A 16,604-nucleotide genomic window follows, 5' to 3' on the forward strand; every position below is an offset into this window, starting at 1 on the left:
ATGGTTCTGAGGAAATTAGTTTTAAAAAATCTTCTGCAAACAGTAACACTGAAGGGGATGCCCAATTACGGACAAAGAACAAGTGTTCTTGGCACTAAGGTTACATAAAGCATACTCTTTTTGATGGGGCGTTTGTAACTAAAGCTACTGACTCAGCAGTCATTCTCTGGAAATTAGTATACTATGGCCATTTTCCCCTCCGCGCACTCTTCTCCATTACTCTCTATAAACTAGAAACCATTATTCACCCACGTACTCACCACGGTCATGAATCTTCCACTTTCTTGACATGTTACATCACTTTCTTCCATAATCTAATTTTATCATCTGTTACGCTCCTTTTGTAGCCTTTGATTAATCTCACCTCATTTTTTGAATGCTAATTGTTTTTCTTTGTTTTATATATTCCTTTTTGGTTTTCATGTTCTACTACTTTAATTCCTGGCTTCTCGACATACCGTATTGTAAATTTGACTTCTAGAAAGATATCAGGGAAAATTGTTAGTGTCAAGGTCTCTCAGAATAGAGGATTAGTGAGGATCCTGATCTTCTCTTCTGAAGACAGAAGTTTCAGTCAGGCTAAATAGTTTGCACAGTACTGCCTAGGGAATGGGTGTCATTGGTGGTTTTTGATCAAGGAAGAGAGATGCGAGATAGAAGAAATATTGGAAATATTTACTGGAGGGAGTTCTAGTTATTCTATCTTTGCCTCTTTGCCATGCTCTGTATGCTAGAAGGCAGACTTCTGTGGACTGCATCACCCCGGCTCTTTTACCTTCCAGCCTCAGATTGGATTTAAACCATGGGAAGCATTGGCAGGAGATTAGACAGAGGCCAGAATATTTATTTATCCCCTTTCCCTCTATGACCAACTACAGTGGTTTAGCAGTGGTTGAGTTCCTCCACCAAATGCCATCTGCTTTTGGTAGGTGGCTCTTTTTCCTTAGCTACAGCTTTCACCAGCTTCTGGTATCAGATCTAGGAAAGAACTTTAGCATCGGTTCCTTAGCTACACCTCTTTAAATAATTAAGAGAAAAATAATATAACCAGTTGCGTACATAAGGCTGACTTATTTCAATTAAATTCTTTTCAAGTATCATTTAAAAACGTGTTCTCTGTTTACTACAGGAAGCTTGGCTGATACAAAAAAAAGGTTGGAAGAGTTTAAAAGCAATGAGAAAAATTAGACTAATTTTGCAATTTTTCAGGTGTGAGGGAAGGTGAGACTACTTGGGACAATGACACCAAGAATAAGAAAAATGGGAGAGTCTTAAAATGTATTAAAAATCAAAAGATGATAGAATTTAATATTTTATTTGATATGCTTATTAACTTTAAAGTTTTAGGAGATTGTTTCCAAACTGTCAGCCATAGAGTGAGGGTCAGGTTGACTTTACTGGATCATTCAGGTGTTCCAAACAATACATAAATTCTTTATAACTAAAAGAAAAAAAATCAATATTCAAGTTACCCTTATCTTGATTCCTTAATAAAAATAACTACTGAATTTGGTGGTTGAACTTTGTTATTCTTTTGAAAATATTTATAATAATTTTAAAATAACAAAATTAAAAATTGTTCCATATAATATTTTAAAATGACATTTACATCCTTGAAGTAAATCTTTGAGAAAAATCAGAAAAAAATATGGCATTAGTTGTAAAATTTCTATTTAAGTACTAACCCACTGGGCAAAGCTATGTTGAATCTGCCATTATCCCAATGTAATATCTTACCCAAAACACCAACTATAAGATTTTAACTCAAAAAGAGATGAGTACTATGTCATCGGTGCATTCTGTTCTTAAGTATTTAAACTAGGTTAGTCCCAAATATACAATTAGATTGGTATTATCCAGGGATATACTTGTTTAGCATGATAAATGATATCCCCAAAAATGAATAATCAAGAGTATTGTAATAGAGTATCTCTAACTGTGAGGCAACAGTTAAGCTGAAAGCATATTCTGGATTTCCACTTTTTCTATTTATCATAATTACTAGGAACCTTACCAGGGTAGCATCCCACTTGACTAAAAGAGAAAAACTCCACAAAGAGTATTTCTTCTATTTATTTTTTGCCAAATATCAACTCCTTTCTTCTGATACATATAGTCTATGAAATAAAAATTAGGAGCCTAGTGCTTGAGTGGAATGCTGGAAACAGTACAATAAATACCGCTGTTGTACAGAATAGAGGCCTAACTACAGAAAGCAGCTTTAAAATAGGTTTTAAATATATAATAAGTACCTGTTAAACTGCAGCCCACACAACTGTTCTGTTTTTAGTGTCGTTTTTTATGTCTGCTGAATACCTGTGAAATGAAAGTTTTCCTACATTTATTTTTTGCATTTTTCTTTTAATCATACAAAGGCAGTCTTATGTATAACAGGGGGCCATATTATTTTCCTCTTAAAAAAGGATAACCATTATCATTCTGAGAAAACATTGACTACTTTTTCCATAAACTCAACCATGTCTTAGTAAGAATTTGTGTTAAATATTTCTCACATATAACATCACATTTCATGTTTATATTTTATATATATTTTGTCTATTTTGTCAGCTCCACTAACTGCCAAATTACATTGCAAGATTAATCTTTTTTGTTGCTCTGTAATATATGTATGTATATATAATACATGTATGTATATATTATGCATATATATATTACAGATATGTTACATATGCACACATACCTAATACACACGTGTATATACACATATAGATGTACATATATACATATATAAGGTGAAAATAAGTATATAAATAGAGATACAACCAAAAGTAAGCAATTTTATTTTTCTCATTCTGAATCAGGAACGTTTCCCATACCAAAATATATAATGCTTTGGCTCGGAACATCTCATTTACTCCCAATGTAGGTTGAACTCTTTTGTGTTGACAGAAAAACAAACACAGCATCCATTCATCTATACTTATCATTTATCAGTTACCATATCGCAGTTTTTTCACAGAAACTTAAGCAGATAATCAAATAACTCTCATAAGGAAATTTTAGGTCCTAAAGAGGAAATGAGGCATACTGCCAAGATATGAGTCAAACCCCAGAAAAGGTAATATGTAAAGATTCTTGTTTGTTTGTTTTGCTCTCTTTCATTTTACTTGATTTTTATTGGCATTGGTCATGGTGTTAGGGAACACGTCACTATCTCTTAGAGAGTAGCTTGTTGGAGCCACTATAGTGTTACAGATGTATGAGACTAGATTTCTTTTGGTTAACATAGTTGGTGTTTTTACTTCATTTCTTTTCTCTAGAAGGAATACTCTGGTGGTTGTGTTTGATGCTTGCTGTTTGGGAAATAAGTATGTTTACCAAATGAATGGGCTTGGAATAGGCTTGTATAAAGATACTAGTGTTAGTCCTATTTTTCTTTGTCAGTATCAAATAAGGAATTGAATCAAACAGATTCAATTCCTGGGAAAATGGACTAATTTTCTTCACTTTAACCTGACTTTTCTACATTCTTTGTACATCCAGCTATGTGCCAAAATTAAGAGTTCATTTTTCTGATCTCTATACACTTATATTGATTACCTGATAACAGGTTTCTGGTGGCCAATCACTACAAACTTAGAGATAGCAAACTTGCCCTGTGCTTAAATTGTCTCATGTCTGAAAATCATATACAGTGTAATTGCATTCAAGTAATTAAATAAAATGATTTTCACATGGAGCTTATGAAATTAGTCCCATTGTTTTATATACTTGTATTAGTTTGCTAAGGCTACCACAAACTTGGAGGATTAAGCAACCGAAATGTATTTTCTTAGTCCTGGAAGCTGGAAGTCCCAGATCAAGATGTTTGCAGGTTTGGTTTCGCCTGAGGCCTCTCCCTTTGGCTTGTAGATAGCTGTCTTCTTGCTGTGCCTTCACCTGGCCATTTCTCTGTATGTGCATACCCCTGGTGTCCCTCTCTTCTTGTAAGAGAAGTTATATTGAATTAAGGTCCCACTCTGAAGACCTTAATTTAATCTTACTTACTTCTTTAAAGGTCTTATCTTTAAATACAGGTATATTGGGGTCTAGGGCTTCAACATATGAATTTTGAGGGGACACAGTTCAGTCCATAACCACACTTTACCTTACTAGGATGGCTTTCTTAAAGGCTAGTAGGTAAAGTGGCAAAGAACTCAGCAGCCAGCAAATCCGATTTAGATTCAAATACCAGCATCTTCATTTACTAGTTTTTTCCGTCTTCTCTGGTCAAATTACTTGTTTTGAAAATCTTAGTTTTCTTATCTGAAAGTGAGGTCAACTGTTTCATGATAGAGTTGTTTTGAGTATTAAATTAAATAGGTGTACAAAGTTGATACGTTGCTATGGGGTTTCTCAATCTCAGAACTATCAATATGTGGGCCTGATAATTCTTCCTTCTGGGACCAGAATGGCCTCCCCCACCCATTAGAGCCAAGGGCCTACTTTCTGGCACCCATGGGCTGAATAAATGTCAGCTCTAGTTATTGAATAGTTCAACAGACTGTGCTATTTTTGAGATGCTAATAGGCAAGTTCTTACAATAACTTCACTTTTTGTACAGAAGCTAATTGAATCTCTGGTGGACTGACATTATTTTAAAGTGATGATTAATTTTTGAATCCCTATTTAATGATATAATTACTTGCTTGGCATGTAAGGAAATCTGAGTTGAATGTTTCTGAGACTTTCAATTTTTTCTGAGGATTTTTATTTTATTTTGAAAAGTTTCAAACATACACACATGTTGAAAGATTGCTGTAATGATCACCTATTACCAAGAGTCACCCAATTGTTAACATTTTACCACATTTGTTTATCTTTCTGGGATGAATTTATATAGTCAAAGGGGGAGAGTGGGCATAGTTTGCATAAATAACTCAGACATGATTCATTCTGGTAAAATGTATTTTTCATCTTTCTCTATTCAATTCTACTTATCATTGTGGCAATGGGCTCCATGTCTGGGAATTACATGCATAATTCAGTTTGAAAATCTGCATCAAAAGTGCACATCTGGATTTTTCTTGATTTTTTTATATCCTTCATATGCATAGTATCTCTTCTGTGATGGATTTCTGGCTAGGCACTACATTATTTATAGTAGTCAATGGCTTAAAGTGTCACCCATTTGAAGGAGTCTTAACTCTTTTATTTCTATATTTTCTGAGTCATAGTGAATTCTCTGATCACATTTGGCCCATCTGAGTAAAAATAACAAATTGGTAGATTTAAAATTTATACTTCTAGTTAACAATATAAATTTACCCAGCATCTTAAAAATAAGGCTGTAAACCTCCCTAGAAAAAGTGAGTTATATTTTAAATTTTGATAGTTTTTCAGTTACTGCTGAATGAGGAATATGCCAAACATAAATTCTGTCATTATGTTCTAATATATAAAAAAGTACATATTACCTGAATTATAGTACCTTTTCTCATTAACGAACATTTTGCAGAATTTTTAAAAGTAGATCTAAAAATTTATATAGAGAAATATATTGGAATGTTTGTGTAAATTAGAGAATTTCAATTTTCTTTATTTACTGCTTTTTTTAAAAAAATTGAAGAACCCTCTATCACATTTTAAAATTATTTAACTCCAAACCACCAAACAAATTTATTACATCTTATTTACCAGATAGGACCCTGGAATCTCTTGAAAGAAAAATTTACATTTGTGAAGCTCAATCTACTGTTTACATTTAAACCCAGTCCTCTAATAAATGTATAATTATAAAACAATTTTAATCAGCAACAAAGCAGTTTTATAATTGTTAAGTCTGCATGATGCATTGTTATTTGTCACATTTATATATTTCTCCATCCCTATCCCAGCTTATTTTGCAAGCAAAACTACTCATAAAATCTCAGTGACTAAAATGGTTAATAGTAGTCTTATAGTCACTCTGTCTCCAGGTAGATAGACATTTCATCCTGGATATGTAATTTAATCCATTTAAAAGTGGGAGAAAGCAGTACAATGACCTGTGGATTTAAGGAGGATATAAGTTAGAAACAACTGATGGAGATATACGTATATATATGTTTTAAATGTTGGATGTTATTTGTTTCTGGTGAAGCAGCCATTACTTGTAAGCAGGATTGAATTCATTTTCTTCCCAGTGGTTGAACCAATCTAAATCTGAGCAAAGCAACCTCCTGTGCCAGATCCTGCATTCTCTTAACCGGTAATAAAGAACCTTGCCGGCCTGACAGGTTGTCACAGCAATTATTCACACGAAGTTCTGTAGCAGTTGTGTCTGTCAACCCATGTAGTATTGAATATTTTAACTGGCAGTCTTCCAAGACTGAACATTAATCTTACCATCTCCTATTACAGTCCCTAATCAAGATATTCCAGGGGTGATTGCACTAACATTGTTTGAAGACTACATCTACTGGACTGATGGGAAAACCAAGTCACTCAGCCGTGCCCATAAAACCTCGGGAGCAGACAGACTCTCACTGATTAACTCATGGCATGCCATCACAGATATCCAGGTGTATCATTCTTATAGACAACCTGATGGTAATTATTCTTTCCATGATTTCCATAAGTGCATCAACATCTTTTAGTAACATTCCATTTTTGTTTCCTTTAAGGTTAAGTGTAAATTTATTTTTGAGAAAGATTACCAGATTTGACTGCTTAGCATAATTGTATAGAATAAATTCAGTTGATATCAAATACTGCTGTTAAGAAGCTCAATAATAGTACAAGAATTATTGATTTGTTGAAATCATATTAACCTGAAATGACATTAATACATGTAGTTGGAGAAGTGAAGACTGCATTCTTGAAATCATTTATTTACAAAATAGTTATAGGATCCTAGTTTCTGGGCTGCTAGGTGAAAGGAACTATATTTATATAGCTCTAAGCCTCTAAAAATGAGAACTGTATCAAGTTTGCTTAAGCATACGTCTAGTGGGAATTCGATCAGGCCATATGGAATAAAGTTTTGATTATTTTGCTACCCACTATACTGTTACATGTAGACCATCATTTCATTATTTTATTTTACATTTATATTTTTAAACCTGTTTATATACTCATCCAAAATACTTTTAGTCTCTGTTTGTTTTTCTGATGGACACTTTTTTCCTACTAAAATACTTTCTATTGTGGAGATACATTCTTAAAATTATTTAATGATAAAATAAATGTCATAGGATGATGAGTAGAATTTTTAACATAATAAAATTATATTTATAAAATATAAAATTATATTTATAATATTTATATTTATAATCTTGATGAGTTCTTGATTACAACGTTGTATTCAAATACAAGTTATGGAGCTTAAATGTCCTGTCTCTCATCCCATATTATATTATTGGTCTTGATTATCCCATTCTGTTGTTGTTGTTTCTTTCTCATCTGTAGTCTCCAAACATCTCTGTATGACAAATAATGGAGGTTGTAGTCATCTGTGCCTTTTAGCCCCTGGAAAGACTCACACCTGTGCATGTCCCACCAACTTCTATCTTGGAGCTGATAACAGGACTTGCTTATCCAACTGCACAGCCAGTCAGGTGAGTGGAGGTCTAGAAATCATTTCATGGCATGTATGAGCAAGTTGTTATAAAGGTTTTGCCTGTGTTTTGTTTATTCACATAAACCATTTTTGAAACATCATGTTTTTTGTTTGGCATAGCATTAGATAAACATTCCATACATTATAGAGAGGGTCACAGAGTAAGGGAAAAGCAATTTGATGCATATTGTTAAAATGGGAATTTAGGAAGTACACGTAGAGGTTAAAAGGAAGACAAAAACAAAAATGAAAACCATTCTTACACCGATCCACACAGAATAATGGTGCAAATCATGAGCAGGCATAGCAGAATCATCAGGGCAAATTTGACCTATTCCAAGATACCAGGGTGATTGAGGCATAGGGTTAAGACTAAGATATATGCAGTTTAAACAAAGAAAAAAATCTTCCTAGATAATCTGCTCTGTATCACCATCTCTACCTCTCTGTCATTCTTCAGAGTAAGTGATATGGAAAAGATGAGTTTGTAAAAAGTAATTTTCTAGATGTTTTTATTGAAAAATTATATGATCTAAATAATTTCCTTCTGAAATCTCTTTTTCTTCAAAATGTAGTTATTTTCAGTGAAGCTATTTCAGAAGTTAATTTTTCTCCTTAATGGTAGTTGCATGGACTTTATTACTTTCAAAATTTGGACAAAAGTCATATGGCATTATAAAATTTAATTTTTTATATTTGAGTAACTACCTTGTTTAAGATAAAATTGTAAAGGAAATGTGATTTGTTCTTTTAACATGACTAAATTTATTCTTAGAATTCTGTGTTTTGAATTTGCTGGTTTTCCAATTCTAGCAGTGACATCATGGCAAGAGACTGAATTTCTCTTAGGGTGTGCTTATTTTCAAAAAGAGAAGCTAATTCTAGCTCAACTTGCCTCTTAAGTTATGACTATGAGGCTCATACAATAAAGAACAATATAAACGAAAAAGATCCAACCTCTTCCAGGAAGCAGTATGTGTAGTGGTTAAGGGCATAGACTCTGAAGCCAGACTCACTTTGACCATACTCTGACTGCTTTAAATAAGCTGAATTACCTTGGCTTTGTTACTTAACTACTTGATGCCTCAGTTTTCTCATCTTTTAAGTGGGATTGATAATATTCCCAGGCCATCGTTATGAAGATTACATGGGAAAAGTTCCTGTGTCATAGTAAGTGTTGTTATTACCCTAGCCCTCTAGTGCAAGTAGAATATACTTGAGTATGTGTGCAATTAGTGTGAGCTGCCATCAGGAGGTTCTGACGTCTAGTTGAAAGCACAGGCCACAGTCTCTTTTTTCTTTACAACTGTGTTGTTTTAATTATACTCTCCTAAGTATTTATGTGAACAAAATTCATTATTTTTAGAGAACTAGAAATTTGTCACTATGGGAGGTAAAATAAGCAAACGAGGTAAAATTTAAGGGAGAAGTCACATCTTTCAAAATTTTTAAATTATAATTTCTGTTAATTTTGTTTAGACAGATTTTCAATTTAACCTCTGGGTTATTCTGAAATAACCTCTGTTCTCTTGATTTGGAGCAGACCAGGGTCACTCTGTTGAGGCCCAACACTGAGGCTATAGGTAACTTAGTGGAAATGACACCTGCCTAAGCCCCTTACAGTGTAGTGAGCCTCATTAGCTGACTGGAAATAAAGTAAAGCCAAAGGATGTTTGACACACAGATGAAATCTCAAACAGCAGGACATAGATAGTAAAACATCAGCTTCACTGTAGTCATAAAAGGCATAAGATGTTTCAAATTATTAAATAGAAAAACCTAGGATTGTATGTATTCAAAGGCAAAAAATCTGATCAGTCAATTAAATGAAAACTTAAATCAACCTAGAAAATTATTATTCATATAACTAAATTACCTCTCAATTTGGTATCAGTGATAACATGACTAAAATATTTATAATTTTTCATATACCCCCAATAGTGTTTTGCATGAATTAAAAAAAATCAACAATAGCAAGATAGTACAGTAACAACAGAATGTTGTGGATCAGATATCTTTGTTTTCAATACTTCCTGAAAAAAACAGTTATCACTTCATTTGTCTCATTTTTAAGAAAAAAGTTAATGAAGAGTAACATCTCAGCTAACACAGTCAAGTAGTGGTTATCGCTGTAAGTCCTGTGGTTTATGCAGTCATTTTATCTCCGATTGTTTTCTGATACAATGGGAGGGAAAAAAGATCTACTGTATACTTATTGGAGAAAAGTCAGTTCATAGCACAATTTTTAGTGAGGTAGATATTAAAATGAAGCGAATAATTTATGTACTTCAGAATCATATCATTAAGCATTCTGATAAAAAATATTGCATTTTAAATTTATCTTACTAAGGGATTTGGGGTTTATCATCTAATTACTGCAGCCAATGATACACCCCCAAATATTATTGATTTTTTATAAAATAGGCAAATCACACCAATAAGAATTCTGTTAGGATTGGAAATGAACATATGAAAATCTGTTAAAAATCAAGGTTAGGTCCAATTCTTGTGGCACAAATCATTTCAAATATTACATTTAAATCATTTTAATTAGAAAACTATGAAAGTAAATTTAAGATGAATTTACTTATTTTTAAGTGGAGACTCTTCCTGTTTTGAGTAAACTTCACTATATGTAGGATTTGCATTTTATCCATGTATCCACTTAGTAGACATGCATTTAAGAGTTTCTTTATAGCTTCTTGTGGGTGATGATTGCATTCTGCAATTTATTTTATGAAGATATTAGTCTTGGAGAGCATTTACCATGAAGAATGTTTTGTATTTATGTTTAGCATTTATCTGTTCAAAGTTACTGTATTTAAGTATGAAAAAAAAGCCCAGACACAAAAATAGAAGAAATCTTCCTCTGAGAGTAATGAATAAAATGTGGATTAGCATAAAGCGTAATAATAAATATATTTTACCCTGGCCTTCCCTTAACTCAAAACACTTTTATGTCCTTATTAAAAATGAAATGGTGAGCAAAATCATTGTGTCATCTATCATTCCAACAGTGGGTGTTTATTTAAGTCAGAAATATTTAGTAAAATTAAAAATATGTGTAAATATGTAAAATTTTAAATATTTTTAATATTAAAAATTTAGATATTTTTCAAATCTTGATTGGAAAGACTTTGAATATACTCAGGAGACTTGAAATCATCTTACTTATATACTTTGATATACTGTAATGACTGGAAATGTTTAATGTTCAGGGCAATTGCTTTCAGAGTAAGCCTTATATCCCCAGACAATCACTATCTATCAAAGTAATATTTTTCTTTTGGTAATTTACGAAAACCACAACAAACATGACTACAGGCTAAGTAAATATGGGAAAATCAGTTGAACAGGGAGATCTTCCCTTGGATTCACAGTGCTCTATTCCCTCTTACAGTACCACTGGCAAAAAAATTACTCTCTTATTTAAAATATAAATATATATATATATAAATCTACCCTGAATCAGCTCCATAATATCCAGACAGGTTCAGTAAAAGCTAGCATCACAGTCTGTCTTACTTGAAGACAGTAACAGTATTTTAAATGAACAAATTTTTAGCTTGCTAATCCATTTTCGTTAGAGAAAATTGAACCTGAGTTATATATTTCTGTGTTACAAATCTGCCTGGCATGCAACATGCTAAGATAAATGTCACCTTGCTTTTACTCACATGAGAATTACAGCAAAAACACTTCAAAAAGAAAATGAATACATTTTAGAAAATACCTAATATTTTCAATTTCAGAAGAAGAAAAAAAATTGAAGTACTAGAAGAAATCTACTAAATTTAACTATCACTTGTTTTTATTCACGGCAACTATTTCAGATGCATGTGCTCTCTATGGAAAGTGTGATTTTCTTTAGATTCTTCTATCTTATGAGGGTACATTTGGAACTGAATGTTACTGAGAAAAGGATAAGTTTGTGGTCTGAGATCTAAGATTGGCTGAGCTTTCTTGGTCACTGTGTATGGTTGGCCAGTGAAGTTAGCAGGAACAATAATTCAAATTAATTAAATTAGTTAAATTAATTCAAATTAACTAAATGAATTCAAGTCAATACCTCTTCCTGGTATCTCTGATGATTTTTAGCCCTACTCAGTGTTCAGCAAAAGTTTTCTGTAACAGACCAGGTGATAACTGTTTTAGGCTTTGTGAACCACATGGTCTGTGTAGCAGTACTAAACTGTTGTGGTAAGAAAGCAGCCGTAGACAATAAGTAAATTCATGAGCTTGTCTTTGCTCAGGAAATCTCAACAGGTTTTCCTGAACAGTGTGCTTTCCTGGATGGTCATTTTGCTGCTTGTTGTGCACTTATTCCCTATTGTGAAATGCTCTAAGACCGCCACAGTTCACATTTGCAGCAAGAGAGTAGGCTAGGCTGCTCTGCCCTAGTGAGTTTTTAAATATCCATTATATATGAGTAGCGTTCTTTAGTCTTTATTTTTTTTCCTTTATTTCAGTTTCGTTGCAAAACTGATAAATGTATTCCATTCTGGTGGAAATGTGACACCGTGGATGACTGTGGTGATGGATCTGATGAACCAGATGACTGTCGTGAGTACACTGGCAGATGCAGGAATTTAGAATTTAGAGCTCCTTACGTCCCAGACCTGGAAAATTGAAGCTAGATCTTAAGTATTGCCTTCTAATAGCTTTCAAAAATTGAAACAGAAAGGTTTTATGTCAGTAGTTAAAAATACAGCAAAAATTGTTGCAATGTCTTGTGTATGTCTCTGATCACTATTACATCTACAATGACACCATCAGCACTTTGTATTAGTCTTCTCTTTCTCAATTTTTTTTTACTTGTAGAATAACTAAACTCTTCATGTAGCAATCAGGAGAGTAAAATTCAGCATGATTTTGACTTAAGATATCATTAAATCAGAAGCAAAAATGGGCAAGTTTTAAGAATGCCACTCAATGACTGAAATCTTGACTTTAAGGGATACAGTCCTTCAACTTTTCTGTCAGTAATAAAATACTGAAAATTCTTTAAAAGTCAGATTTTTCCAATGTAAGTCATTAGTTGGCTGTTAGTCAATTTAGTATACTCTTAGTAGTTGCCTTAAAGTGACTACCAATTATGTCTTGACATTTGACTGTCATTGGCATGGTTAGGTGCTATTTTTTTAAGCTATCTTTGGTAACCTAGGTTGTAATGGACAATCAGCAGACTTTTCCTTGCTAGCCTTTTATAGTTCACTCCATGGGTCACTCTAATACTGTCCTGTCAACTTGAAGATGCTTGTAGTCAATCATGATAATTCCCTCAACATCCCAGTAGATGGTTGCCTTGATTTGGTCTTGACAGTTGAGTTCAAGATCCTTAGGCTTGCACTAAAGAAAGAAGTATACTGTCTGAGTGAAAGCCAGCTACTTTCTGCTACAGAACTTTCCACCACATAATTACAAAGCTGTTTCAAACTTAGGACCTCTAGATAATTACTTGGATGAGCTGTATTCCACCTCTCTGGTCACTACCAAATATATCAAACATTTGAAGTTTTTTCACATATCTCATTTATATGTTTAAAATCAGTAAATAATATATTCAGTGAGAAGGAAAACGTTTTAAAAGTCATTGCTTTTCTAATATTATTTTTGTTTCTGAAAGGTCCATTGCCCTTTGATTTTTTTTTTAATAAAGTTTTTGTTTTCACTGTGATGGACAATATATGAAGAGTACTATCTGTATGACATAGGTATACTATTATGCCTGAATTATTCTTAAGTTACTGAATTAAAAAAATATCAAGGAATAAGAAATTATGGTGGCCAATGGAGATTTACACAATAAAATTTATTAATTTTCTCACAATAAACTGTTCTGTGATATAGTAAAGTAAATACAACTTATTTTTGTAATTTATGGAAATAAGAATGAATGTGTTACTTTAGTTCTCATATTAAGATGACCTTTCCTGTCCAGATTTACTAAAGTGTTTTTTGAGGAATTATTCCCGTAATGACCTACAGACAAAGTCAGTAGCACCCAGTGCTCTCCCTTCTAAAATATTTACAGCTTCTGAACTCTAATTTTAATCTTAACTGAAATTTCATGCTGTATCCAAACTCATATGAAAAATTAACTACAGCTTTAGTATAACACACTTTTTACATTTACCCACTTTCAGAATATTTGTTGAACAAATATAACTTTAATGTCTTTTTAAGGGAACCAAAGAGGCATCTGGTACCTAAGAGTCTCTGTATGATCCTTATCCTGGTTAAATACCAATACTAAGTGTTTTTATTGGTGACATTATCTCTGTGATCTTTTAGTAAATGATCTATTTCTTGGAGTTGACGGGTTAACAGCTTGAACATCTGTAGGCATGACACTTTATTTTGAGAATCATGGTAAGGTGGAAAATGATGTACGTGTGTCTGTCGAGTGTTTAGACTTCATTTTTGAGTAGCTGCATCATCAAAATGTGCAGGTATTAAGAGCCACTGACAATACCTATAATTTCACCTGAAAAAGCAGAAAAGCTTGATACCAGGTTCATATACCTTCAAACTGCAATAATGTTATTTATGCAAATATAGTTGAGTGATGCATCAAGAATTCTGTGGCATCGTAAGTTTGTAATTATATTTCCTATAATACTCTAATGCATCAAGGATCATTCTAGAGACACATTTAAAGGTCACATAGGCTTCCTAGTTATTTAACAGACATTGGAACTCCTTTAATATTTACAACCCTTCTTACAGAAAAGTTTTGGACAACCTCACTTGTAATGGACAAGGTGACTGTGGGGATGAGGAAGATGAAAGGGAGTCACCTCAAAATGTTCTGTTCTGTCTTACTTCTGACTCTGAACTGAAATTGGTCTAAAAATTACTATCCATACACCATAAGTTCATAAAGTGTTGAAAAATACAACAGCAATTATGCACAAAGAAATATTAAAGGAACTCGTATATGAAGCAACAGGAAATAGAGGAAATGTTTAGATTATGAGAAAATTAAGGATCGCCCAGTTTAAACATTTAGTGTGATTAATTAATAAATATTGTAAATTGAAGGTAAATGACGTTCAACATTTTAGAACTCACTTCTATGGAAGCCATGCATATATTGAGTTTTTTTTTCATGTTAAGAAAATTTTAATTAATATTTTAATTATAAAAACATAATTTATCTTCCAAAGGAAGTTCAAACTATAATTTATTAATGTTTGATTGACCGATTTGAACTAATAAACAGCATACTATTAATCTCAAAATCAGTGATTAGTAACACACATTAGGATCATCAGTGAAAAGATAAGTGTTTATTGCAAGTTGTGAGAAGACTTCAGAGTCAGATGTGGATTTAAACTTCAACTCTGGCGTTTGAAACTTGTATATTCTTGGGTGAATTATTAGAATCCATGAGACTTACTTTCCTCATTTATAAAATGGTCATGGTGATCCCAAGGTGAGAAGTTTATAATGAGATTCAATTAGTAACAATATGTGAAAGAACCTAGCCCAGTGCATGATACAAAGTAGATATTCAATAGATCCTACTTTATTGTTATTATTGCTTAAATAAACTAAAAGAATATAGCAAAAACTGCTTTACCATGTAGGAGATATTTATTATAATAACATACGTATGGTATATAAAAATCTTTACTAGTTATGACATTGTCCTTATATATTAATAAGATTATAGGAATAAATATCAATAATTCTGATTTAAAATGTGATAGTTATAGGAAGTATTTGCTTTAAGGAATGCTGGGGAATATGTATTGAGGGCAGATGTTTCTCTCTTAACACATTACAGGCAGCAAAGTGATCAAAGAAATAATATTTTAAGTGATATTGGAATAACTTTTTAAAAAAATTACAATGAATTGTGCTCTGCCACTCAATACCATGTCTTTGAAGTGAGGATAAATTTAAATGTTTTAAATATATATATTTATATTTATATGTTGTTAATATCTTTCTTCTTACTGTTAGTTTATAAAATCTAATCTGGAGGCCATCTGAGCTACTCAAAGCTTAACTGCACATCTGAAACTAATAGCTCTCTGGATGTGAGACATTCACATTGTGCTCTAGGATATGTTTAATATAATAATATAATAAATATGTTGAATGTCAGAAAAGCTCTGTTTAAGAAGTCATGAGCTAAGATTGTCATTCCATGATACCTATATGTTTCCTCCTCTAGCGGAATTTAAATGTCAGCCAGGCCGATTTCAGTGTGGAACTGGGCTCTGTGCTCTGCCCGCTTTCATCTGTGATGGAGAGAATGACTGTGGGGACAATTCTGATGAACTCAACTGTGGTAGGTGATTACATTCTTAACTAAGGAACACGAATCTAATTCTTAACTGATTATGTCTGCACTGATTTAAATTCAGACACAGGCTTTAGCCCACATTTTTTGTTCTCTCTTTTAGACACACATGTCTGCCTCTCAGGTCAGTTCAAGTGTACCAAGAACCAGAAATGCATCCCAGTAAACCTCAGATGCAATGGGCAGGATGACTGTGGAGATGAGGAAGATGAAAGGGATTGTCGTAAGTCACCTCCAACTGTTCACTCTGACCTCTGACTCCCAACTGAAATTGGTCTAAAGATTATTATTGTTCACCATAAATTTATACAGTGTGGAAAATATAACTGCAATGATGGAAAAAGAATTCCAACTAGATATCTATTGGGATGGTTAAGAAACTCTGTATAAAAATATATAGAAATTGAAACATGGGTGATCTTAAAAGCTACCTGGAGATTATTACAAACATGAAAAAACATGCATTCATCCACATCATCCTTAAGAGAAGCAGCAAAAACAAATTACAGGTGATTATGGTGCTTTTTAAAAATATATAGATTTTCTTTTTACCATATTAAGTAGCTGCAGGTAATTTTCTGTTGATTTAATTAGTTACTTGAAATCAACTCCATTTTAATTAGAGAATTTTTTCCTTAATAATAACATATTGCATGTATGATAAGAAACAAAAATCTGGACAAAATAACCTAACAAAATCACTTGTTAAAAACTGTAAGTAATACTCCTTCTAATGTATCTTAACAAGCT

General features: G+C 32.7%; 1 protein-coding gene across 1 annotated transcript in view; it reads left to right on the forward strand.

Moving 5' to 3' along the window:
• Nucleotides 1-16,604, forward strand: part of LRP1B (LDL receptor related protein 1B) — a gene marked incomplete at its 5' end in the record, with an annotated part of 1,013,530 nt that overhangs the window by 785,822 nt on the left and 211,104 nt on the right. The window contains 5 exons of the mRNA XM_007453725.1: nucleotides 6,343-6,531; nucleotides 7,390-7,538; nucleotides 12,010-12,103; nucleotides 15,726-15,842; nucleotides 15,958-16,077. Of these exons, the coding sequence (XP_007453787.1) occupies nucleotides 6,343-6,531; nucleotides 7,390-7,538; nucleotides 12,010-12,103; nucleotides 15,726-15,842; nucleotides 15,958-16,077 (669 nt within the window). The remainder of the gene's footprint in view (nucleotides 1-6,342; nucleotides 6,532-7,389; nucleotides 7,539-12,009; nucleotides 12,104-15,725; nucleotides 15,843-15,957; nucleotides 16,078-16,604) is intronic.

Source organism: Lipotes vexillifer, unplaced genomic scaffold, assembly GCF_000442215.2.
Source record: "Lipotes vexillifer unplaced genomic scaffold, Lipotes_vexillifer_v1.1 scaffold606, whole genome shotgun sequence".
NCBI classification, from domain to species: Eukaryota; Metazoa; Chordata; class Mammalia; order Artiodactyla; family Lipotidae; genus Lipotes; species Lipotes vexillifer.